Source organism: Eumetopias jubatus, unplaced genomic scaffold, assembly GCF_037043125.1.
Source record: "Eumetopias jubatus isolate StellerSeaLion01/CBP00866 unplaced genomic scaffold, mEumJub1_p1.0 scaffold_5, whole genome shotgun sequence".
Lineage (NCBI taxonomy): Eukaryota > Metazoa > Chordata > Mammalia > Carnivora > Otariidae > Eumetopias > Eumetopias jubatus.
In genome coordinates this window covers 110928831-110955945 of record NW_028274811.1, presented here as the reverse complement: position 1 = coordinate 110955945, position 27115 = coordinate 110928831, and the positions used below count along the sequence as shown (strand labels likewise).

At 43.9% G+C, this 27115-nt stretch overlaps 1 protein-coding gene across 2 annotated transcripts in view; it reads right to left on the bottom strand.

Annotated features, from left to right (window-relative positions):
- The window catches only part of GLRA1 (glycine receptor alpha 1), a 78789-nt gene extending 58866 nt beyond the window's left edge, over positions 1–19923 (bottom strand). For both annotated transcript variants that reach the window (XM_028106487.1, XM_028106488.1), the window contains exon 1: positions 19868–19923. In XM_028106487.1, coding sequence (XP_027962288.1) covers positions 19868–19923 — 56 coding nt within the window. The remainder of the gene's footprint in view (positions 1–19867) is intronic.
- Between the last annotated feature and the right edge of the window lie 7192 nt (positions 19924–27115).

Below are 27115 nucleotides of genomic sequence, written 5' to 3'. Positions count from 1 at the left end.
CCCTTCCTGGTTTGAGGATGAAGGAGGGCTAATTGCAGAAGGAATGCAGTGTCACTGCTGCTTCTTTCTTTTCCTTCTGCGGTTTCTTTCCTTTCTACCCTGTGGGATCCTCCAGCAGGGTCACCTCTTTGTAACTAATAGGGGGCCCACCCAGGAGGCCAAATTCCATTGCCTCCTGCTTCTTGCTGCAGGTCTCAGAGGCAAAGAGGAGCAGCCAGGGAATGGGGAAGGCTACAGATGCGGAGTCAGAAATCCCTGGTTTGACTTCTGCCTGTTCCTTTCTTGTGTGACCTTGAGCCAGCCCTTCATCATATTTAAGCATCAGTTTCCTCATCCATAGAATGTAGATACCTTCTGTCCTAACTTATAAATGACTATTTGAAACCATGTTGAAGAAAGCATAAGGTGCTACCCAAATAAGAACTCCCTTCCAGACTGGAACAGGGGTGTGCTCCGTGGACTCTGCCATCAAACTCAGGCTCTGCCATTTATTAGCTGTGTGGCCTTGGACACACCACTTACCCTCTCTTTGTTTCTGCATCTGTAAAGTGGGGTTAATAGTGGTTGCTTCTCATAGAGTTGTTGTAAAGAGTAAAGTAATTCTTTTGTAATGCTTGTTTTGGTACCTGGCACATCATAAATATCCAATAAATTTTTATTGATTCAGAGAGAACTGGTTGATCTAGGCTCTTTGATGAGGGATAAATAGATGGACTTCTAGAAGCTTCTTTGGGCTTTGTGCTTGAATGTTCGAGGACCACGCACTGTCACACCTAAAGGAGTACTCTGGGGGATCCTTCTCCTATGCTCCTAGTAATTTATCTGTTAAGTAGTAAATTAATAGCATTACTTTGGCTTTTCAATCAATAGGATTAAGATGATCTGATGGTAACAGAGTAATAATTGGTGCTGCACAGATGGAAACTGTCCAGTGGCAAAAACTGTTCTTCGCAAGCTGGCTGGCTGCCCTCAGACCAGATTCTTTCAGCCCTTTTAAAAAATAACATTTTCCTCTGATGGTTAAAACAATAAATGCACATTGGAAAAATACAACCAGGTTCAAAGACAAACTAAAACCCACCTGGAAATCCCATTATCTAGATACCTACTGTTAGCATATTAGTAAATTTCTTCTGGGTTTTCTTTTTTCCTCTGTAGATTATAATCGGTTTTGTTTCCTGCTTTTTTTTTTTTTTTGCTGAAGATTCTAAATGAGCATTTTCTCTTGTTATTAAACCTTTAGAAACATGATTATAAATGACTGCCTATGCCAGTGTGTGGCTGTGTTAGCTCTCACTTAGCTATCCCTCTACTGATGGGCATTGGTATTATTTTCAATTTTTAGCTATTATAAATGATGCTGTGAAAACCCCCCTTGGTCACAAACCTCTGTTCATGTCCTAGACGCAAAATTGCTGAGTCAAAGAGTATGACTAGTTCTAAGGCAGAAAAACTACACCAGTGTGAAGGAGCTTCTATTTCCCCCAGCCCCAGGACCAGCAGGCTCCTCATTGAAAATTCTTTTTAAGGTGGAGTCTGCTCGGGGCAAGGGTTGAAGGAAATGGTGGGACAGTGAAAGTTAAAAGAAGAGAGATGACCACTTTTATCTTTTTCCTTTTTCTCCCTTAACTCAGATTGCCCAGGAAGCCATAGTCATTGGCATGTGCTGGAGGGGAGAAGGAGAGACCTTTGTGACAGTGTAGTCCAGAAGTCCAATGTTGCCGGTGCCAGACATTTCTTTTTTTGATATAAAATTGCCCCTGCCTATGTCTTCTGCCTGTATAATATCCAATTTTTTTTTATCCCTGAGAGTACTTAGATATAAGAAGGGGCCCACATGTGCTTGCTTTGCGAGGGGGGTTGGAGTAGTGGGCTCACAAAGCTGAGTGATCTTGGGCAAGTCACTTAGCCTCTTCAAATCTATTTCCTTATCAGAAAAAGGAGGGATTGTCAGGGTTGAAGGAGAAAATGCGTGTCAGATGCTGATGTGGTACCAGACACAGAGAAACCACTTGGTGTGTTCGCTATTATTACAAATAAAAATTAAAGTTTTTGTGAGATTCAAACATTCTTCACTAAAGTTTTATGCTTGTCTGGCTTACACCTAATAATTCTGAAGAACTCCAGAAAAATATAAAGACTAAGAGAGGCAGATAGGGCAGGAAAGAAGGGATGTGGGCTGCACTTCAAATCTGGGCTAATTTATTATATTCCACTGTAGGCCCTGCATTTTAAGAGGGACATTAACAGGTTGGAGCAGGTCCAGAAAGGAACAACTGGGCTGGTAAACAAACTTGAAATTGACCTGTAAGGAATAATTAAAGACTCTGTGGGTGTTTGGCTCAGAGAAGATTTAGGCAGAGAGATCATTTTTTACAAATCTTTGTCGGGTTGTCAGTGGGGAAGAGGGACTCTGTAAAATAATGTTCTTGAATATTTAGTGTTTGCCAGGCACTGAGTTCAGCCCTGTGCAAGTGTTATTTATTTTATCCTCTCCCAAACACTATGGGAGGAATAGTTGTGTTCCTTTTGGCCAGATGAAGAGACCGAGGTGCAGATGGCAGAAGATGGCAGAAGTGCCTTGGTAGAATGTGCCATGGCTGGTAGGTGGTAGGTAGGAATAGAACCAGATTTTTCGGATTCCATAGCTGAGGTACCTTTTACAGCCCACTGACTTGTGCCAGGTGGCCAGGGAAGGTGGAGGGGACTTTCAGAGAGGGAGACAGCTGCCTGATACATGGGAGGAAAGACCGTGTTGACCAGGAGGGCTGCCCAGTAATGGAAGGGGCAGCATTAGGAGGTGGCATGTTTCTTGTTGCTGGAAGTGTTCACGAATTAGGCTGAACCCTGAGCAACGTGCTGTAAGGATGAGTCAGCGGAAGAGTGGACTAGAACTGTGACTTTACCCCTTACTTAAGGGCCTTGAGAGTTGCTTAGCATCTCTGAGCCTCAGTTTCTTCTTCTGTAAGCTAGGAATACTTAATTCTAATTTTAGGATTGTTGGGAAGAATAAAAAAATTCAAATCAATTGCTTAGCCAAGAACCTGGCATACAGAAGTTGCTCATGGTATGTGAAGTGAACAATTATCTATGGTCTTTTCCTTTGTACCCATGGTTCTCATTTATATAGTGCTGCTGTCTATTCACATCTTCCCGGGGGTCAAGTCCGGATTTGGTGCTGTCACCTGCAGAGTGGGTATTCTCCCTCACTTCCACAGAGGCCCGTATCTACCAGCTTCTGTACTCTCAGGCAAATGACAGGTTGGACTTTGAAACAGGGGCAGTGGAATAAACAAAAGGAAGAACGTTTAGACTGAAACGTTAAGCAACAGAATAGATATTATTGGGGGAGAGAAAAGAGAACCATTTCACCTACTGATCAATTATTGGAGAGCTCACTGTGTGCGCAGCACTGTGCCCTGTGCATTAAGGGGGTAGTCCATTAGTCAGAGGTACTGTCTTTGTCTTCAAGGGCCTCAAGGTCTGGGACGGCCCAGAGAACTCTGAAAACTGGAGAATAAGACTGAGTGTCACCCTGTACTAACTCCCTTGGCACAGGGCTATTAGCGAAGGAATGCTTACAGGCAGGAGGTTGGAGAAGATGAACTTGGAAGATCTCTTGCTGGCCTGGGATTTTCTCTGTTGGGTGGCTCCCAGGATTGCACCCTTGCAGGCACAATGTGATAATGTTATAGCTGTAGCCCCCTTGGGCACATCCTCTAGTTTCCCCAGGACATCCCTCAGACCTGGGAATATGCTAATCATTGTCGTCCATTATCAGGCCCAGAGGAGGAGGGGCTGCCCTCCTTCCTAGACAGGGAGAACCAGGTTGCCCCGGCCTGCCTCCCAGGGCTGCTTCTGGCCCCTGTTCTTCAGACAGCCCTGGCCCCCACCACCCCCAGCCATGGCCCCCACCAGGGGGAGGCTTGGAGCTGACTGCCTGAGGATAAAGCTTTTACTGCTGTAATTCTTGATAGGAGAATCCTTTCTTCTCTTTCAACAAGATGGCCGACTCCAACTGATTTGGGAAATACCTCTTTTCTTTCTCCTCTTGTTTCCTCGCCCTTTCATCATTCCTCCTTAGTGTTTGCCTCTTCCTGCCTACACTTCTCTCCCCTTCTGGTCTTCTACCTTCTTCCTTTTCCTTCGTTTGTTTCTGAATCCTAGAATGATGGATCTGAGAGAGATCTTAAAAGTCAGCTAGTCCAGTCCGCCATCCATTTCACAGATGAGAATACTGTGGCCCAGAGAGGGAGGGACACTCACACAGAATGGTCTTGGCTGAACCCAGAGGAGACTCTCCCCTTTTGATTTCTCTGCTTATCTCCCCTTTTCTCCACCCCTCATCTTGTCCCCTCTTTATGTCCTGCCCCATATTATTTCTTACCCTCTTTTGTCTCTTCATGAATCCATGGTGACAGATGGAAACAAAATCAGGATTTTGGGGAGCAGAACAGAGGGAAGCATGTTGTCAAGTTCTCCCTGCCTCCTTCCCTCACTGGGAAGGGCTGTGATTTGGGGTGAGTCTCTCACTTTTCTTCCTCAGAGATTCTACTTCCTCCACTCTTCCCCAGCACATCTCTGGATATGAGGTTTGTACCAGATTTTTCCTTTGCACCCATAGTTCTCATTTATATAGTGCTGCTGTCTATTCACGTCTTCCCGGGGGTCAAGTCCGGATTTGGGGCTGACATTGTACAATGTCTTCTGCCTGTGAAGACTTTGAACTGGATTGGCCTCACAGTGTCCCTGATGGTCAGATCACTGCTTTGGCACGATCTGGCATCAGCCACAAAATGGGGATGATTATAGTACCTACTTCATAGAGTTGCTTTAAAGATTACATAATTAATGGATATGGAGCTTTCAGAAAAGTTCCTGGCATATAGTAGATTCTAAATACATGTTATCTGATAATATTATAAGTATTATTTAGAGGAATTTCTGTTCATAAAGGATTGGGAGTCACAGATGTTTTAACATGAGAAGGGAACAGAAAACTACGAATATAGTTTCAATAGATACTTGTTGGTGACCTTGTCCCTGCTGTGCTCTGTTTGCTGAATGTGCCTACTTTTTACCCAAATGTGCCATCTTTCCTCCAACTATTTGAATTCATAGAGCAGCCCATGTCCATGACTCACACCGAGAAGATGTTTGAGACCTAGAGGTACAGTTAGGCTTCACTCAGAACTGAGTTTCCCAAGTCCTTCTGGTATTTTCCATTCAATCCAATGGCAGTGTCTAAGATGGAATGGTAGAGTACAGCATTCTTCAAACCCAAATTGCCTATATATCATATGACAAATTTTACCCAATTCATGTACTGTTATTTATTTTACCCTTAGTTTGATTTTTTAGCGTAACAGAGACTACTAGTATTACAATGAAAGTGGTAAATTCCAGTACCCCAATAAAATTCATGATAAGTAAAATGAAAGAAAATTATTCTGTACCATTGAAATTTGTCTTGCACACCACCAGTGGAACAATCTTTAGGTTTAAGGGAAAACTGTCATAGTGATAAGAGACTTAAGAGTCCTCAGTCCTTGTCTGGGCTGGACATTAATTCACTGTTGACTTTATAGACAAATCCCTTTCCCTCTGGCCTCTGTTCCTCCCTGGGAATTGAAAGGATTGAGTCAGATAATTCTCTCCATCTCTAAGTTTTGTTTTTTTTTTTTAATGACCAGGAGGATTTTATGAAATTACAAAAAGAATTGGGTAGGGCTTCATTTACCCTGATGAAAATACCTTCCCTCCCTCACTTGTTCTAAAAACCCAAGTCTATAACATAACTCTGGCCTTCCATTTTCCAATGACATCTCACTTCTAGCACAGTGACTTAAGTGGGGGAAGCAACTTCCATTTGCTCAGAAAATTCCTTCAAATACACCACATAGTCTTAGCCTCTAGGCTCATTTTTACTTGGAGAAACCAATCAACAGGATGCTGGTTCAGACCACGCCAAATGTCTTTTTTCCCTACCTGGTGCATGTGTCTTTTATTTAGGTGGGCTCCAAGTTTGATTGTGACACCCTCTTTTGAAAAAATCTTTTTTTTCAGCTTTCAAAAGTAATATATATTGTGACACATTCAAGCATTACCAAAATATTTAATGTAGGAAATAAAAGTCCCCCATAGTCTCATTCTCAAGAGATAAAACAACTATAAACAGTTTTGGGTCCATTTCTCTAGACTTCTTTTTCCCCATATAAAAACAATAAAACATTAAAAAATAGAAATGGGATCTTACTGTACATACTGTTTTGCTACTTGCTCTCCGCATTCCCCCTCCATTTTAATCTTTTATCCTGGATATTTTTGACTTTTTCTGCATGGAATGAGGTCACCTGTCTGTGGCACTTATTGGCCATGAGATTTTAGATGAATCACTGCTCCTCTCAGGGTTTCAGTTTCCTCATCAGTAAAAAGAAAGGGACTTTCCCCACCTGCCCATCTCCCTATGATATGTCTTTTTTTGGTAAGACTTTATTTATTTTAGAGAGAGAGAGAGCATGAGTGGGGCAAGGGGCAGAAGGAGGGGGAGGGAGAGAATCTCAAGCACACTACCCACCGGGTGTGGAGCCTGACGCAGGGCACAATCTCTTGACTCTGAGATCATGACCTGAGCCAAAATCAAGAGTTGGATGCTTAACAGACTGAGCCACCCAGGTGCCCCCCTATGATATAAATCTTAAGGGAGATGATGTGTGCATGTGCAAGCGTAAGCAGCCTGGGGTGGACTCCAGTGGATTAGTCTCTGTCCCATCATCTGATTTACTGGGTTTGTAGCAGTGCCCATGACCAGAAAATCTATAGTTTACCAAGTTGTTTGTTTGTAGACCTCTCTAGAAGTTAAGCTGCATGAGAGCAGGGACTACATCTGTTCTGTTCATCCCTGTGTCTGTCCCCAGAACTTAGAACAATTACTGGCTTATGGTAGGAATTCAGTAAGTATTTTTGGGATAATGAGCAAATTGTCCACTCTCAGGTAGGCTTCCAGTTGATAAAAGTCCCAATGGGAAGGAACAGGGCAGAGCAGGACTGGGCTGAGCCTGGGTGCCAGTGGATGGCTGGCTCCTCCAGTGTCCTTGAGCTCCCCGTCCTCCAGCTTGCCTATTCTGCAAGCCTTCTCTCTCTGCCTGCAACATTCTCTCCTGGCACTATTGCCACCTGGTGAATTAGTCATTCTTTGTGGCCCAGTTTGTGTCCTGGCTTCTTCAACTTTGTGCTGTCTCCCCACCTCCAGGCTAAGTTAAACAGACTCTTCTTGATGCTCCATAATGCTCTGCACCTATCCCCTTTTAATAATAGTCATCATGGTTTTCCTGCTTTGCACAATTTCTTTGTGCCACATGTATGGCTAACACTCTATATACCTTCTCCCATTTAATCCTTAGGATGATTTTTGGGGGTGGGGGGGACTAGATACTAATCATTGCCATTTTACAGATGAGGAAAACCGAGGCTTAGGAATCTTAAAAACAATCTTTGTCCAGGACATACAAGTATCAATCAAGTGATATAACCAGGATTCCAGAATATATCTGACTGATACACAAGAGTTTTTAACTGCTGGGTCTTCTATGAGCCAACTTAATTTAAGAATTATGCAATGACAGCTGGACAGACCCATAGGCTTTATATAGTCCAGTCTTCTTATAAGCATAGAAGAACTGAGACTCAGTGACAAAGGCAGAGCAGGAATTGCAGGGGGAGGAAAATCCTGTTCTCATCTCCAGGATGTTCAATTTTGAGGCAGCATGGGAGTTACACCTTTTATTGGAACTTGTCACCCTTTTTTCTAGGAAGCATACCTTTTTATATTCCAAGGCATATTCAACAAAGTCCTCCAAGCCCCTTCTCTCTGGATATGATACAGTCTTTTCTTGGCTCCTGTCAAGAGTTTCTCTTTTCTGCTAAATGTTTTAGGTCACACCAAGAAAATGATCTCTAATGAAGTTCATGCTTTCTGCACAATTAAAAACCATTGTAGGAAGTTTGCCTTGTCCTATGGAAGGGGCCTCTCTGCAGACCTGGGTCATGGTGGGAAGCAGCTTGATCTGTGATGGCTCAGATGTTTTGAAAGGCCCAGAGTTTTCACATGCTCAGCCAGATAGCAAGGATAAAGCTGAGCAACTCACCTCACTGGCTACTGAGCCAGGGCTGAGCCACCGTGTCCAGCTCACTCTCACTGTGACTCATGTCTTAGAGCAAAAAAGGGGTCACAGTGAGACACAGCAGTGCTTTGGGGTTGGCTGGTTGGAAGTCTTCTGGTCCTGGGCTTCTGCAGAGCCAATAAGAAGATGATGGGGGAGCAGGCATGCGGGGACCAAGTAATTCAACTCAACAGGCACTGAATACCTAATATACATGAACCACGGGGTCACTGCTATGTGTGAGGAAGAAGTAGAACAAGTTGAAAACTCTGGGAAGCATCAGGGGGTGTGTCTTTATCTTCTTGTTGCCCTTCCCCATGTCCCACAAAATGCATTAAGTTCCTGGCCTTGGAAGGGCTTACAGTCCAGTAGGGAAGTTAGAAGGGCACCCAAATGCATGTAAGGCCACTGACAGTGACCTGAGTGCTGAGGGGCATGCCTACATCTCCCAGGGGATTCAGGAAGGAGAGTCTACGGCCAGTTGGGGGATGGTGGTGGTCCAGGGACTGCCTCGCAGAGGCAGTGAGGCTAGAGCTGGACCTTGAGGCATGGATAGGATCTCAGAGAAGTGCAGAAGAAATTGGCATTCATTAAGGGCTTATGCTCTGTGCAGAAAAAGTGCATGAAAGGTAACTTCATTGATCTATTGGTGAAGCTCTTATCTTCAGTTTTTAAGATGGGTGAACTGCCAAGGTCATACAGCAAGGAAGTGACCGAGGCAGGATTCAAAGTCAAATGAGCTTGAATCCGGAGCCAGTTGGTGTGCCTTTCAGGGCAGAAATGAGGGAAGGGTTTTTTCTGGATTTATGGAGAGATAGGGACCAATGTGAGAATAGTACAGGGATGAGAATAAGGGGCATACTACAGAGACCAGTGAGAAGTTCAGTTTGGGCTGTAATTTGGTTTGTGTGAAGGAAAGGGCTGGACACGGAGGTGGGGGCTTTATGGTGGCAAGTGGAGTTTGTGGCAAGTGGAGTTTTGTCCTGCTAAAACCTGGCACGCTTAGCAAAGGGCAGCGTGAATGCAAACGGGTGAGATAACTCTGCATGCACACTGATAACATATTGCTGAGTGAAAAAAGGAAGTTGCAGAGCACGGTGTTTACTATAAGCCCATTTCTGAAAAACAGAAACAGCTCCCTAGTGTAGCACGGCAGGTCAAAGCTCTCTGAAGCCAGACTGCTTGGATTTCAATCCGGCACTGCCATTTCCAAGGTGGGTAACCCGAGGAAAATGATTTAACCTCCCTGTTTCCTCATCTGTAACCTCATCTCTACAATGGGGTGAACAGTGCTTTATAGGATTGTTCTGAAGCTTACGTAGCTTAATACACAGCTTGTAGAAAGATATCAGGTACATAGTAAGCACTCATGTTTTTGTCATTATGTTATTAAAACCATCTGGAAGGCTGAATATCAAACTGTTAAGTGATTTGCCCCAGGGGGTAAGATTTCTGTGGATTTTAGTTTGAATCCAATTTCCCTATGTGGTTTAAATATTTTATAGCAAACCTGTAATGCTTATAATGTAAACAAACCAGCAAGTTTATTTCAAGAGTTGATATTAGGAGACTTTGTTTTTATTGTATTTTTTTCTTCTATTAGCAGCAGGCCTGCTATGGATACACTTGGAGAAGTCTCTGGTGTCACTCAGAGAGCTATTGAAAACAGGTGTCTGAGACAGCATTGTTCGGGCTTCCCACAGGCCAGGTCTGGCTGGAGTGCCGCTCATGATTACAGAGGAGTGCTGGCCCAGTCCTTGCTTCCTGTCCCCATTCTGCTCCCGCCACCCTCGTCAGGCCTGGGCATGGTTTCTTGGATTAGAGATGTTCTGAGAAGCCCTTTGGCCACGCTTTGGGAACGGCCAATCTGGAGTCTGTGGCGAAACCTTCAATGCTGGAGCTTGGGCTGCCTCTCCAACCTCCCTCCCTGGAGAATAAGGGAAACTGAGTATTCTCAGTCTTGTGTGTTTGTGGGTTAGGATGTGAGGCTTTGGTCTGAGGACTAACGACTGGCAATTAAAAATTTTTAAGGGCACCTGGATGGCTCAGTCGGTTAAGCATCCGACTCATGATCTCAGGGTCGTGAGATTGAGCCCCTTGCCAGGCTCTGTGCTGAGTGTGGAGCCTGCTTAAGATTCTCTCCCTCCCTCTGCCCCTCCCTGCTCCTGCTCACATGCACTCTCTCTCTCTCTCAAAAAAACTTAAAAAAAAAAACGGGCCACAGATTATGCTGTTTTTCTTCCTGGCCTCCCAGCCCAGGCAGACATTGTCTTCCAGAACCCTCGACAGCTCCTTCAATCGAGGGCTTTTGTTCATGGTGGGATGAAGGTGAAAGGTACTGTAGTGACCTGTCTGCCCTTAGAGCCCTGACCACGTCCATCTGTGATGGGGGCAGAAGTCAGTACCATTTCCCTCCTCTGTGAAGGGAGGAGAGTGAAAACTCACATCTATTTATAGATGTACGTTAACTTTATGATGATCTAGAACCATCTGAAAGAGATTAGCCCTTGATTATCTAGAGAGGGAAATTAATCTCCTTTCTACCTCTGTTTTCGTCATCCACTTCATTCCCCTCTCTCCTCCCTGGTGCATTCTTGGAGTAACAATATCAGTGCAGTGGTTAAGAGAATGTTTTCTGGAGTCAGCCTGGTTTTGAATCCCGACTTTGCCTCTTAGTAGTTGTCTTACCTTGGGCAAATTACATAACCTCTTTATGCCTAAGTTTTATCAGCTGTAAATGGGAATATAATAGTACTTATGTCTAAAGATTTTTGTGGGGTTATGAGATAAGGCACATGGTGTTGTTAGCACAGGACCTGGCATTCAATAAATGCTCAATAAAGAGTAACAACTATTATTAGTGCATTGTTGCAGCCCAGGTTGAGAGGGAGCATCATGAGGGAGGAAGAAGGGAAGATTCGGGAAGAAAGGAACGTTAGCCTGCAGCATCTATTAGCATAAAAGATGCACGTACTCTGTGCCCTAGCAATTCCATTTCTTGTTCTTGTTATCTGCCTGGGAAAACATCACATGTGTTCACAAAGATGTAGGGACACTGTGATTATTGCAGCACTGATGGCAGTGGGAAATTGAGAAGAAAGTATAGATGCCCATCAGTCGCGGGATGGCTGGAAAACAAGGGGTATACGTAACATCAAATGCTCTGCACTAGTTAAAAGAATGAGGTGGAACTGTATGCCTACATAGGTGAAGCTTCCCAAGACGTGGTAAGACGTGCACAAAAGAAATTGCAGAATGATACAGGCAATATGCTTCCTCAAGATGACAGTATATGTATCCTTCAATAGTTACGCACACGTGTGTGTATGCATCCATACACATACACACACACGTAGATGAATAAAAATTATCAAGTACAATACCTCTTAAAGAAACAAAAGCTGGGATGGACCTGGAGATCCTATCAAAGGGGATTTTTAGGCTGAAGTCTAGTTATTAGATTTTTTAAAAAAGGAATGTATACATATATTGTACAATTACAAATGATCAAGAACAGAGAAAGAAATAACCTATCTGGCTAAGAATCAGAAGAATATGGCTGTCGAACTGAAGGCCTGATGGAGAATTCCCAGCTCTTCTCTTGTAGGCTCCTTTCCATCCTCCCACTGTGGCCCACTGGGGGAGGGGGCCTCTTAGGCTGTGGACTGCACCAGCTCATCAGACCTGCAGCTCTTGGAATGTATATATGTGTGTGTGTGTGTGTGTGTGTGTGTGTGTGTGTATAGTCTTAGGCAAGTCACTTCCCCAAATCTCAGTTTTCTCACTCTAAAATGGGGATAGTAACCACTGTCTTGTATCTATTTTTTAAGGTGACTGGGAAGCTCCTATGGGATTGTGAGTGTGAAACACTGGCTAAGCTGCCAAGTGCGCGTGTAGGAGAGTGCTGCAGGTCCGCCTGGCCGCCAGGGTTGCTGCGGCCGTGCCGCGTTCCTCCCGAGCCGGGCAGTGCTGCAGAATTGAGCACACGGCCATCAACCCACAGCTCTCCAAGGCCGAAGACCATAGCGGTTACTTTATTTGTTGTCTAAGATAATAATATGCTTTGCAGAAAGGATAATAGGTCGAAATGGGTAGAGAAGAAGGAAGGACGTGGTCCCAAGGTCAGACAGATGGTAGGAGGGGGCAAGACTCTGAACATCTGGGAGTCCGAAATGGTACACTAGTTATGTGGGGCTGACAGTGTGATGTGCACAGGGAGACTGATCAGTGAGGTCATCCTTGGTGCGAGAAACCACAGATTTCCTCCTTCTGATCACCTTGATCTACCTCCTCCCTCAGTCCCGACAGACTCACTGCTGTGTCCTTGAGCCCCCCAGGGCTGGGATTCATAGCCCATTCCTCAGGTGCCCCTTCTCCTTATCCAGCATCGCATGGTCGGAATACCCAGGTACACTAGGACTCCAGGGCCCAGACCACCAGTTTGGGAATGGGGATAGCTCTCTGAGGTGTGTGTCTGTGTTTATGAGCCAAAGGAGGAAAGTGCAGAGGCAGAACCCTTAGAGGTGACATGCAGGGGAATCAGTTTAGGGGCTGAATAGAACTGTGCAGGACTTGGGGAGCTCCACCATTCACTCTATAACCTTAGGGAAGTCATTTGTCCTCTCCTCATCTGCAAAATCAAAGGGTTGATCTATGTCAGGGGTCCCCAGCCAGAATCATTTAGAGCCCTACTCCTCAAACCTTGAGTCCATGGAAGCATCAGCATCACCTGGGGCCTGTTAGAAATGCAGCCTCTCTGGCCCCACCCCTGACCTCCTGAGTTTGAATCAGCATCTCAATGAGATTCTCAAGTGATTCACACACACACTGAAGTTTGAAAAGCACTGATTTAGAGACTCTTGCTAACATTACAAGTTTCTGGGTCCCCCTCCTGAGAGATTGTGATTCAAGAGTCTAGTATGGAGGGGGGAAAACTATATGTTTGACCAGCCCCTTACAGCTAGATTTGAGAGCCGCTGAATTATAGACTTGCCTTAAGTCTCTATGATTCTGTTGGCACTTAAAATACTCTGAAGGAACGTGCGACTCTCTGGGGGTGAATGGGTGGGAAATTGAGGAGGACCTTGCCAGGAAAGGAGCAGAGGCTTATACTCTAGGTGCCTCTGGGTTGCCCCGTATGTGAGGCAAGAGCGAAGCGCTGCCCATTTCACGGCTGGGATTAATGACTGTCAGCAGCTCCCTGTTAAGACGGTAAACTCGTTTAGCAACGGACACCAAGAAACAGCCGGATCCAAAGGCAGAGAGTGATAATCTAATTGCACTGAATTAGCCTCAGGAGACTCGGACAATATCAACTTCAGAAAATCACAAAGGGATCCTTTATAAGGAGTTTCAAAAGCTTTGGGGCCTCCGGCACCCCTCATCAGGGCTTGCATTACAAAGCAGAGGCACTGCCGATAAGCCCCTCTCCTCAGCATCTCCGGGCATTGTTCCCTTCCAGTGTGCTTTCTGCATGAATTTGCTGGCTGGCCCCATGGTGTTTTCAGTTGTGTGTTAGGCTTAACAGGGCTGGTTCAGGAGGGACAGCTGGGGTTCAGGGCTGAGAGGCCTTCAGCCATACCGGCCACCGGTCCTGTGAACGCTGTCCGTGCCCATGGACTTGTCTGGAGACAGTGCACTTTCTAGTGGTCTTTCTGGCTCTGACATTTTCTTATTCTGAGGTCTTTCTCACTTCTTAAAATCAGCCTCTTACATAACCAGGTGATTTCTGTTTAATAATCCTTTGTTGCATCGTGTGTGCGCGTGCGCATGCTCGTGTTCATTGCCCAATTTATTCATCACCAATCCATTTTAAAGAATGAAAAGGGATGAGTGAAAGTGTGTTTATGGCATGGCCCAGAGAGCTTACAAAGATCAGAATGGTACTTTGGGGGTCAGGAAAGGAGGGAATAGCAGTATTGTGAAGATTTGTCTCTGACCTGCATTCATTTACTTTAATGCAGTAAATTATAAATCTCATTCCACAAAAGCAGCTTGAATTTCTTCTACATCCTTCCTGGGAGGTGGATTTCTCTGATTTCATACCTCCAGTGACAGGGGACCCTTACTACCACCAAGGCAGCCCATTGCACCACTTGACGGATCTGCCAGAAACTTCCAAATTACATTGAACTAGAATTTGTGTGTGTACATTAAAATAATTATCCATCAATTTGACCCACTTCTTCTCTTGGAGCTGTATAGAATAAATCAAATTTAATATTTCCCAAATGGGGTCCCTGGATATCTAGGGAGTTCATGAAATAGTAATGAGGATTCAGAATCCATTTTAAACATTTCAGAGACTCTAACAAATTGCATATTTACTTCTGACAAAGCTCTATGGACTCACTAAAAAGCATCACGTGTCTTTACTTTTGTTTTCTCTTAGGTCAACTCAGTGTGGCGATATCGCTTATCCCATAATGTTCAGTATTTCTGGCAGTTATGTATGCCTTTGATTAATAAAGATGGGGAAAATAAGTTAATGATGAATAGGATTTGGCAAACAGATTTTTACAAACATAGCTTTTATGGGGGGAGGAAAAAACCCAAATGGAATCCCCAGTGAAAGTATAGAAACTTTTGGTCTCTTTCTCATGCCACTCCTCAGCTCTGTGGGGACAGTAATCAAGCACCATGTTTTCTCATCATCCAAAGCGCTTCCTGGGGAAATGGACATATTTATGTGACTTGTCAATAATCTAGGGTATCACCATCTAGGGTGGGATAACCCTCCACAGTGAAGTTGCTTAATGAGGTCCTCAATTCTTTCAGACTTTTGAGCCTGAATATAATGCAACGTTGCTATTTCTTATAACAATTGAAATATGCAGCAATATTTGTAACCAAAACTATTCTATCACGGAGGAGATTGGAAGAAGATAATCCTTAACTGGCACAGTTAAAAATGATTTTAGAGAGAGTGATTTGTTGATTCCCTTCATTTTACAGCTGGGGAAACTGAGGACCAGAAAGGTCACGGAACCCTCTCAAGGTCATGGCCCTAGCTAAATTCTGGATCCCAGGTCTCCTGCCCTTTGGGCCAGGGCTGCTTTGCCTAAAGCAGCAGAAAGCCTGCAGAATAGCGTCAAGATGGCCAGGCAGGCCATCTGAAACATGATTCTGGCTTCTGCCAGCTGATGAAGGAAATAAAGTTAGTGACGCCCACATAAATGCGATGCTGTTGCAAGACGTGTACATGGGCTGTCTGAAGAGGAGTTCTGTGGGCCCCCTGATGAAGGAAAAAGGTTTTCATGTAGTTTTAAAGGGAGCAGTGTCTCCCCTTTCTGCAAGGACAGGGACTCTGGCATCTGTTACCTCTGTCCCCCCACAGAGTGCCTGGTTGTGGACCGGACACTTCCATACATGATAAATACATGCCTGGTGAAGAAAGGAAGGCAGCGTTGGCACTGAAGCAAATTCATTTTGAGCCTTTGTGGGTATGGGCCTCTTTCTTTTATAAAGACCTTATCCCAGGTGGGAGGGAACTTAGAGGTGTTGGAATCAGTCATTTGAGTTGATTGGTGAGAAAATTGAGTCCCCATGATGCAAAGAGACTTGTTAAAGCCATGCTGCAGGACGGGGGCAGAGCTGACTTTAGAATGGGGGTTTTTCAAATCACAGCCCAACTGCTCCCTCCACTGTACCACATGTTTGCAACCTCTTTCATAACAAGTTGGTCTCAAGAATAAATTTCCTAAATATCCCCTGATAGGTCATCACCAGTTTTGCGAATATGCAGAAGTTATGTGCCAATTCATAACTCTATTTACACCAGCCTAGGGTCCTCGTCTAAGCTGTCCTTCGGAAATAAAAGACGTGATGCTTTCTTTTCTCTTACTCAAGGTTCCTAAGCTCCCAGAAGAGGGTAGACTGACATTTTGATTGGCCCTGGTGCAAACTTGCCCAAGAAACTTCTTTCCTTAGGAAAAGAATCCTTGGTCCATTTCAGAAGCTCTTAGATACTTTCTGTGTGCCCAAAATGCAGTGGGTAAGATTTGAGGGAAAATACAGCTATGCTACCAGGAGGAAAAGATTGAGGTGGGCATCTGCCCCTCTTGGCCAGCTTGGAGAGTGAGAAGCCAGAGGGGCCACCTCAAAGGAAAATTCATTCACCTGGTTTTCCAGGATGATATGAAACAATCTATTTGCCATGTTTCTTTTGATCCAAGTGTGAATAGAAACATCTTTCCTTCAAGGTTTTAGTGACCTTTCTTCGTAAATGAGTGCCATATTTAGCACAAAACCCTGTGCAAGGAAGCATCTACTGGGATGGCAGGTAGAAGTGGCACATAAAGAGAAGCTGATCATCTTCTGGGAAAGCCAGCCATGGATTAGGCTTGGTTTATCTCCTCTACCTTTATTCCCTTTGCATGCATGGGCTAGGTCCCTTTTTGCTTCATTAGGGTGCTTTGTGTGTTTCTTAAGGAGCATTTTCTCAAGGAAACTTGACTTCTTTCTTCATTAAAAAAAAATTAGTACATCAGAACAGCAGATTAAATATTTGGTCATTCTATACTGGTGGTTCTCAGCTGCAGATAATTTTTGCACCCCAACCCTCACCGCAGGATTTTTGGCAAGGTCTGGAGACATTTTTGATTGTCATGACTTGGGGGGGGGGTGCCGCTGGGGCCATGGCACTGCTAAACATCTTACAATGCACAGGACAGCCCTCCTAATAAAGATTATCCAGTTCAAAATGTCAATAGTGCCAGGACTGAGAAACATGTTTTATGCTATGAGTCTATTTGAATTACTCAGAAGATAAAAAATTCTGGGGTCTTCCTGGGGCCCTTCTAGCCATAAGGCACTGTAAAGGCTCTGGGAATCAAAGCAAGTTCCCTTTGGCTTGAAAAGGAGGTTTGAAAGGAATGTGCTTCTACCATAAAAAAACCATATCTTTGCCTATTATTTTTGACCAGTCTGGATATAAAGCCCCATCTCCAACTGAAAATAAAGAGACAAAATTTAGGTTATTGAATCCTAGAATGTCACTCATGGAATTTTAGAACCATAGGCTTTTAAAATACCAGAGCAGGAACTTCAGCCAAATCACCTCATTTTACTTATGGGGTCACAGTTGATGAGCACTGCAATGCTGTGTGCCTCCCAGTGCCCTATGTCTCTCTCCCCTCAGCTCTGTCTAAGGCCTCGATTTGTTCTCTGTGTTGGCACCATCTGAGATTTCTGGCTCACTTCGATTGTTGTTTTGTGTTACCGTCATTATTGCCAGTTTGCTGGTTATGTACTGATGCAGCGGTACTTCTGTTATTGATGGCCTTTCCTTTTCTGGCCCCCAGATTTCCCCAACAAGGTGATCAGCTGGCATCATTTAATCTAAGGAGTACCTGGGTGCCTGAGATGATTGGACTGGCTCATTCCAACATGGGTGCCTGTCCCTTGGGGGAGAAAGGGTTATTCACATGGAACCTGCTAGAGAGCTGCCCGTCTCCATTCACCCCCACATACAATTCTATTGAGTCCCCAGATTTTAATACTTCTGCATTTTTACCTAAAATTTCAAAAATGAGAGAGTTAGAAATGAAAGTGCCAATTATACAAAGACAATACTTTCCCTCCTTTTGACCTTTTTTCCCCCATCTCTCTGAAAAATTCCTGAGGGTATTTCCCTAGTTCAATTCCTAGTTTTATTATTTTATGTTTCAGAACATTTCTGAAACAACATTTACTCCTCAGATGATGTAGCCATTCCTGTATTTTGAAAGTGCAATAGTACCAATCCCTTCCCAGCTCTCCAGAGTCATGACTCTTCTTTCCTTATAAACACAGAATCCCATATACATTGTAGCTCAGATATGCCTTGACACATGTAGGGGAAGGAGATGTAGAGTGAGCCTTTCTGACGGGCCACCACCAGTTTACTTAAAGAATTAACACGGTGGATTCATAGTGTTATCAAAATGAATACAATGCAAACCTTTTAGACTGTGTCTCCCTTTTGTGAAAGACAATGTCGGGGAGAAGAAAATCAAGCATACTGTTCATCAAGAAAAAAGGAATCGGTGTGCATATGGGGGGTGATGTGCTTGGTCCTATTAATTTGCTCTTTAATCTTTCTGGTTCAGTTCTGTCTCAGTAAGCCAAACAGAGAATCAATTTGCATACAAATGTTACCAAGTACCCCACCTCCAAGCATTTTACAGTTCTGTATGTATGTAGGGGAGAAAGGATTTGATATTGTTAAGAGGATACTTCCTGCCCTTTCCCCCATAAAGTAGCTACATTTCACTACAATTCACAAGGCCCTGGATTGTTGCACTTTTTTCATTCTATCTGACTCCCTGACTATTTGCATTCTGCGCTGTGGGCAGGACTATGGCCTATCAAAGAATTATTTGAGCTGGAGATTAGAAGCTTTGGCATTGGGTATCGCAGGGAAGGAGGGGGTTTTTTCTTCATCTCAAGAGAAAGACATGAAGAGTGGTTGACGTATAGACCCTTACAACCTGGGATCTGGGGGAGGTGTCATTCATTTAATAAACCAATCGACAGGTTAGTCAAACCAACAATTCATATGAGAATTCTCTACAATGTTAAAAGGAAAACCAAGAATTAGTTGCTGGTTTATGATGGAGAAAATAATATTTGGTGGTTACTTATTTTTAAAAATAACCTAGAGTGGGTTTTTCAAATGACTATTAATACAATGCTGTGGTAAAACATGAGAGGCAGGTATCTAAAATGAGAAAGATTAATGATCCCTGCGGGTCATGGAAGAAGAAAAATTTTTTTCAATTCATATAAATGGAATTTATCATAACCATCTCTGACGATGGCTGATTCACCCACTTACAAAGGACTATCTATTCCAATGCTTCCCGAAGAGGTGATTTTTCACTTTTCACTTGTACTAGCATAGAAGGCTAAGCCTTTAGGCAGAAAATTTTAACCTGGGAGATAACGGGTGAGGGAACTCAGCTACAGACTGAGGGACAGACATAAATTAAACAAAACAAACAAGAATTGTCCATCAGTTCAGGATCTGCAGCTAACAAAGTAGAGTTTGAAAAGGTGAGTGGGTGAGAGGAAGAGTCAAAGTTTCAAAAGGGAACGTTTCCCAGGATCTGTTCCTAAGTAGATTCACTCTGCACCCAAGCTCAGGGCTTTACAACCTGAGGTCATAACACTATTGTTTCCAAGCACTAAGCCTCAGCCATCCCCCCCACCCACCGCAGAAAAAGAAAACAACAACAAAAGAGGAGAGAAAAATAAAATGTTCTGTGTCCAGCAAGTTCGAGTGCAACCTTCCCCGTCACCGCTAGTTGTCACTTGGCTCCCAGACGGGAGAGCTGAGGTTTTCGGCACTGCGGTTAGAGAGAATGCAGTCCTAATTAAACTGAGTAACTCCTAAAGATTCCCCTTAAAGTCCTCAGCCCAGTAAGAGCCAATATGCAGAGGGGCTGGGGGCCAGTGATAGGGCAGGGGTATAGCAGGTGGAAGGACAAACAAATCACAAAAAACAGGCAAACAGCTGCCAGAGCAGCGACTGTCTCAGACCTCCACGCACAAGCCAGACACCCTGCGGGCGGGGTGGGGTGGGGGAGCGGGGGATGGAAAGACCCGATTGCAGCGGTATACAACAGCCCCCTCCCCCAAAATGGGGGGATCACGGACAGAGTCAGCCTCAGTGCTCCTTTCCCCCATTTCCATTACAGCGATGTGGTCAGTAGAAAATTGCATACCTGAAGAATACAATGGTCTCCCAAAGGTAGAGTCGAAGAGTATTGAAGCTGTACATTTTTCAGGTCCTTGTGCTTTGTAGTCCACGAGTTATGGGGGCAAAAATGTTTCCAATCGGCACTTACAAAACCAGCGAGCGCTACTGAAAAAATAATCCAGATGCTAAGGGGAGGTGGAGAACCGGGGCGCGGAGGAAGAGCCCCAGGGGAAATTGGAACGAGGGGTTTGTAGGTACCACGGACAGAGGCAACCGCGAAGCGTTTCAGCACCACGGAGAGCGTCCAACCCTGCTTTTCAGGAGCGCGAAGAGTATTGCTGTTTGTTAAACTCCAGCTTGTCTGTTGGCTCCCTGCGGCGCTGGGGAGGCACGTTTGGGGTGGGTATATTTTCTTTTTTACCCCTGTTTTTCTGTTTAAACGGCCAGCTCCATGCAAGGAAAAAAAATCTTCTGTGGCGATCAGAGCGCTGGCCTCGGACCGTTAGGTTGGGCGAGCATCTTGGGTAGAGAGAGCTGGGCTTTATGCCCCTGGGCTGGCCTGAGAGGGTTAGGGGCGAGGGGAAGCGATTGACGGTGCTGCCTTCAGTTAAATCCCGGAGAATGTGCCAGCCTGGCGCATCGCGACCGAGTCCCGGAATCTCGTTACCCTGCCTGCGTGCTGGTCGGCTGTCGCCTTGCGATCCCTGTTCTCTGGGTGCCCGCCGAATAAGTTATGATCGTTGCAGGAAAGGTGTCCCATTGCTCGAGGCTGCAGGCGTGAGAGAGCTCAGGGCAAGTTTCAGGGGCTGCCGGGGTCCATGGCGACCCCGCGGGGCTCAGTAGCCCAAGGCTTCAGATGCATCTCGATTTTCTGAGCTCGCCCATCTTCCTTTGGCCCGGACTCCTTCAGATCTTCAGACTTTCTTACTGCATTAATTTAACAAACTGGCGGCATGGGGGTTGGAGGGGGGGCTGGCGAAGGCCGATGGGAGGGGGTGGAGAGGAAAAAAGGGGGGAAAAACTCCTTAGTATCTTCAAACCCTCCCACTCGAGGTGCTCATTGGCCCGCGGCTGCGAAAACCAGATCTTTTCTCAGTGTTTGGCCAATCGCGTATTAGACTCTGGGTTGAGCTTAACGCTTAAAGTGCTGGACGAGATCCGCGTCTCTCCTCTCCTTTGCAAGCGGGCGGTGGGGTGGGGGAGATTATGGAGTTAATCTCTCGAGGTCTCCCAAAATGTTGCCACGATATTTAAAGAATGTAGTTGTATGTGAGTAAAACAAACACCACGCGTCCCAGTTCGAACCTGCTTCTGGGCTCAGTTCATCATCTTAAAAGGGAAGAATTGAACCAGATCCCTAAGTTTCTTTAGAGCTCTGAAGTTATAATATTTGGTACAGAAGTAAAGGAGAGGTTTCAAGAAGTCTGGTCCATAAAAGCCCCCTCCTCTTCCCCTGGGCCACTGCAACAGGAAGATGCAGAAGAAATTCCTTGACCACTGACCAGGGTCAAGAGGGAGCAATCCTGGCCTCACTGCTGGCACCCTTGGCGGAGAAGGAAGGAAGGAAGATATGGAAGATATGCCCTCTTCCAACTGGACAGGAGACAGTTTTATTTACATGTCACAAGCTGGGGCAACAGAGCCTAAGAGAGCTGTGTCTTGTTTCCAAATAATGATTGAGCCAAGCTGTACACACAGGTATCTAGTACTTAACCACTCCTATCCCCCCCTTCTCTGTTTCCCACCTTAGTTGAGTCTCAGAAACCAGCTATACATTTCAGTCTAGAGTCCAGCTGGGGAGGTGGAATTAATCAGATTTTCTCCAAGCTACCAGACTTTAGTGGATTAATAGCCTCTGCAGGATTTTCTGGCTTATTTGAACTGTCTGGGACTCTGGGGTCTCTCCCTCCCAGCCTAGTGAGTGGGGACAACCCTTCCCTCTTTCTCAGCAGTGTTAGGAACTCCTTCTTTTGAGGTTTTGGAGGTTGGTTCTCCCTAGAAGAGTTCTTAACAGCTCAGCTGTCTCCAAGCCCAGGCTTTCTCCCAAAGAAGTCTGGAAAGCTTTGTTCACCAGTCTCCTACCAGCAGGGATCCCCACTTCCAACCTCCACGCCACTGTTATGACACACCCCACATTATTCTTTTTTATTGACTTCCACACACCAGAACAGTGATGGGCTGCTTAGTATTTCCATGAGTTTCTGAGTAGTGACTGAAAAGGAAATTTTGCTTTGAAGGTGGTTATTCATATGTCTTATATACATTTATGTTATCTATTTATCTATCTATATCTACTGCTAACCTTTATTAGCATGCCTTTTATCTATCAGGTGCTAGTGTGCACTTCACATAATCTCATTTACTTCCCATGGTAATACCTTGAGGTAAATGGTATCTTTGTGAATGTGTTTGTGTATATGTGTATGTACATTTGTGAGTAGCTTGGGCAAGACAAACATGTATATTTCTGTATATATAAATTGATTTGTGAATTGGTATCCACCCGTCCATCCAGGTATTCTGAAGCAAATGGGCAGTACACATGTGTATTTGTACATTTGTACTTGTAAATGGGTCTCTATCCACATGGGTTTATATGTATGCATCTACTTGTGTCATTGTTGTACCCCTGAAGATTCTAAAACAAACTGTGATGCCATAACTTTGTCCTTGTTCCTTACCTGGCTAGGAAGCAAGTGGACGCAGTGCGTAGAAGTTACATTTTCTTTTCCTTCAAGGGACGCTGTGTGTGTGTGTGTGTGTGTGTGTGTGTGTTGTTGTTGTTGTTGTTGTTGTTGTTGTTGTTGCTGATGTAGGTGTGACCGGCTCCAGGGCTTTGGGCTGTGCAGGAAAGGAGAATATTTACTACCTGGGGCTCCCTGTTTTCTAGTAGGCTTCTGTCTACACTGAGGCTGCTACTTTTATTTAATCAGCGTGCATGAAGTCAGAGTGTGCCAAGCATTGGGGATCTGCCAATATGTAGGATGAACAGTACTTCGAACCTCCGGACATGAAATCACTTTAGAGGTTCAGTGGGAAAAGTTCCTCATTGTTGTGAATCTACACTTTTTACCCCAAATCTCATGTATTTCTTATGCCTATAAGCAGTATACTTGGATCTTTCTGTCTTGTGTAGGTCACTATTGAAATACCTGCAGGCTTGGAGGTCAGAGATTTATGTTCTTATTTTATCTCTGCCTCAAAAAGCCTGGATGATGTTGGATAAATGACCGAATCTCTTTGGGCCTAAGTCATACAGGGAGAGTAGCATCCATTCTTCTCATCACAAGAAGCTGCATAGAAGATATGGCATTCCGGTCTAATCTTATTCTGACTACCATGCTTTGAAACAGAAATCTCAATGGAATTGAATGGACTGGCTCCCCGGCAGATGGTCCATTTTGTAATGGTAAGTATTCTGTGTAGCCTAATTCCAATACTTGGGGTGGCCCCTTATAGGTAGCCAGATTTCAGCTCTTCGAAGTATGAGTACATTTTGACCTACACCAAGACTTCTTTTATTCCTAGAGGCGATTCATGCTTTAATTTCATTCATTCATTCAGCATTTACTCTGTGTCACTATTCTGGGCACTGGGGATATAGCAGGGAACAAAACAGGTAAAGATCCCTATTCTAATGGAGTGTATCTTCCAGTGGAGGGGAGAGCAGATAAAAAGGTAAATTATGATGTATTAGGTGATCATAAGGTTTATTTATTTATTTTTAATCATAAGGTTTAAAGAGGAAAAAGCATTTAAAAAAATTTTTTATTGTTATGTTAATCACAACATTAGTTTTTGATGTAGTGTTCCATGATTCATTGTTTGTGTATAACACCCAGTGCTCCACGCAGAACGTGCCCTCTTTAATACCCATCACCAGGCTAACCCATCCCCCCAACCCCCTCCCCTCTAGAACCCTCAGTTTGTTTTTCAGAGTCCATCGTCTCTCATGGTTTGTCTCCCCCTCCGACTTACTCCCCTTCATTCTTCCCCTCCTGCTATCTTCTTCTTCTTTTTTCCTTAACATATATTGCATTATTTGTTTCAGAAGTACTGATCTGTGATTCAACAGTCTTGCACAATTCACAGCACTCATCATAGCACATACCCTCCCCAATGTCTGTCACCCAGCCACCCCGTCCCTCCCACCCCCCACCACTCCAGCAACCCTCAGTTTGTTTCCTGAGGTTAAAAATTCCTCATATCAGCGAGGTCATATGATACATGTCTTTCTCTGATTGACTGATTTCACTCAGCATAACACCCTCCAGTTCCATCCACGTCGTTGCAAATGGCAAGATCTCATTCCTTTTGATGGCTGCATAATATTCCATTGTGTATATATACCACATCTTCTTTATCCATTCATCTGTCGATGGACATCTTGGCTCTTTCCACAGTTTGGCTATTGTGGACATTGCTGCTATAAACATTGGGGTGCACATACCCCTTCGCATCTCTACATTCATATCTTTGTGGTAAATACCTAGTAGTGCAATTGCTGGATCGTATGGTAGCTCTATTTTCAACTGTTTGAGGAAGCTCCATACTGTTTTCCAGAGTAGTTGCACCAGCTTGCATTCCCACCAACAGTGCAGGAGGGTTCCCCTTTCTCCACATCCCCGCCAACATCTGTCATTTCCTGACTTGTTAATTCTAGCCATTCTGACCAGCGTGAGGTGGTATCTCATCGAGGTTTTGATTTGGATTTCCCTGATGCCGAGTGATGTTGAGCACTTTTTCATGTGTCTGTTGGCCATTTGGATGTCTTCTTTCGAAAAATGTCTGTTCATGTCTTCTGCCCATTTCTTGATTGGATTATTTGTTCTTTGGGTGTTGAGTTTGATAAGTTCTTTATAGATTTTGGATACTAGCCCTTTATCTGATATGTCATTTGCAAATATTTTCTCCCATTCTGTCGGTTGTCTTTTGGTTTTGTGGACTGTTTCTTTTGCTGTGCAAAAGCTTTTTATCTTGATGAAATCCCAAGAGTTCATTTTTGCCCTTGCTTCCCTTGCCTTTGGCGATGTTTCTAGGAAGAAGTTGCTGTGGCTGAGGTTGAAGAGGTTGCTACCTGTGTTCTCCTTTAGGATTTTGATGGACTCCTGTCTCACATTGAGGTCTTTCAACCATTTGGAGTCTATTTTTGTGTGTGGTGTAAGGAAATGGTCCAGTTTCATTCTTCTGCATGTGGCTGTCCAATTTTCCCAATACCATTTGTTGAAGAGACTGTCTTTATTCCATTGGACATTCTTTCCTGCTATGTCAAAGATTAGTTGACCATAGAGTTGAGGGTCCATTTCTGGGCTCTCGATTCTGTTCCATTGATCTATGTGTCTGTTTTTGTGCCAGTACCATACTGTCTTGATGATGACAGCTTTGTAATAGAGCTGGAAGTCCGGAATTGTGATGCCGCCAGCTTTGCTTTTCAGTATTCCTCTGGCTATTCGGGGTCTCTTTTGGTTCCATACAAATTTTAGGATGATTTTTTCCATTTCTTTGAAAAAAGTGGATGGTATTTTGATGGGGATTGCATTGAATGTGTAGATTGCTCTAGGTAGCATTGACATCTTCACAATGTTTGTTCTCCCAATCCATGAGCATGGAACGTTTTTCCATTTCTTTGTGTCTTTTTCAATTTCTTTCATGAGTATTTTATAGTTTTCTGAGTACAGATCCTTTGCCTCTTTGGTTAAATTTATTCCTAGGTATCTTATGGTTTTGGGTGCAATTGTAAATGGGATCGACTCCTTGATTTGTCTCTCTTCTGTCTTGTTGCTGTATAGGAATGCCACTGATTTCTGTGCATTGATTTTATATCCTGCTACTTTATTGAATTCCTGTATGAGTTCTAGCAGTTTTGGGGTGGAGTCTTTTGGGTTTTCCACATACAGTATCATATCATCTGCAAAGAGTGAGAGTTTGACTTCTTCTTTGCCGATTTGGATGCCTTTGATTTCTTTTTGTTGTCTGATTGCTGTGGCTAGGACTTCTAATACTATGTTGAATAGCAGTGGTGAGAGTGGACATCCCTGCCGCGTTCCTGACCTTAGGGGAAAAGCTCTCAGCTTTTCCCCATTGAGAATGGTATTCGCTGTAGGTTTTTCATAGATGGCTTTTATGATATTGAGGTATGTACCCTCTATCCCTATACTCTGAAGAGTTTTGATCAAGAAAGGATGCTGTACTTTGTCAAATGCTTTTTCTGCATCTATTGAGAGGATCATATGATTCTTGTTCTTTCTTTTGTTAATGTATTGTATCACATTGATTGATTTGTGGTTGTTGAACCAACCTTGCAGCCCAGGGATAAATCCTACTTGATCATGGTGAATAATCCTTTTAATGTACTGTTGGATCCTATTGGCTAGTATTTTGGTGAGAATTTTTGCATCCATGTTCATCAAGGATATTGGTCTGTAATTCTCCTTTTTGATGGGGTCTTTGTCTGGTTTTGGGATCAAGGTAATGGTGGCCTCATAAAATGAGTTTGGAAGTTTTCCTTCCATTTCTATTTTTTGGAACAGTTTCAGGAGAATAGGTATTAATTCTTCTTGAAATGTTTGATAGAATTCCCCTGGGAAGCCATCTGGCCCTGGGCTTTTGTTTTTTGGGAGATTTTCGATGACTGCTTCAATTTCCTTAGTGGTTATAGGTCTGTTCAGGTTTTGTATTTCTTCCTGGCTCAGTTTTGGTAGTTGATACATCTCTAGGAATGCACCCATTTCTTCCAGGTTATCTAATTTGCTGGCATAGAGTTGCTCATAATATGTTCTTATAATTGTTTGTATTTCTTTGGTGTTGGTTGTGATCTCTCCTCTTTCATTCATGATTTTGTTGATTTGGGTCATTTCTCTTTTCTTTTTGATAAGTCTGGCCAGCGGTTTATCAATCTTGTTAATTCTTTCAAAGAACCAGCTCTTAGTTTCGTTGATCTGTTCTACTGTTCTTTTGGTTTCTATTTCATTGATTTCTGCTCTGATCTTTATTATTTCTCTTCTCCTGCTGGATTTAGGCTTTATTTGCTGTTCTTTCTCTAGCTCCTTTAGGTGTAGGGTTAGGTTGTGTATTTGAGACCTTTCTTGTTTCTTGAGAAAGGCTTGTATTGCTATATACTTTCCTCTCAGGACTGCCTTTGCTGTATCCCAAAGATTTTGAACAGTTGTGTTTTCATTTTCATTGGTTTCCATGAATTTTTTTAATTCTTCTTTAATTTCCTGGTTGAGCCATTCATTCTTCAGTAGGATGCTCTTTAGCCTCCATGTATTTG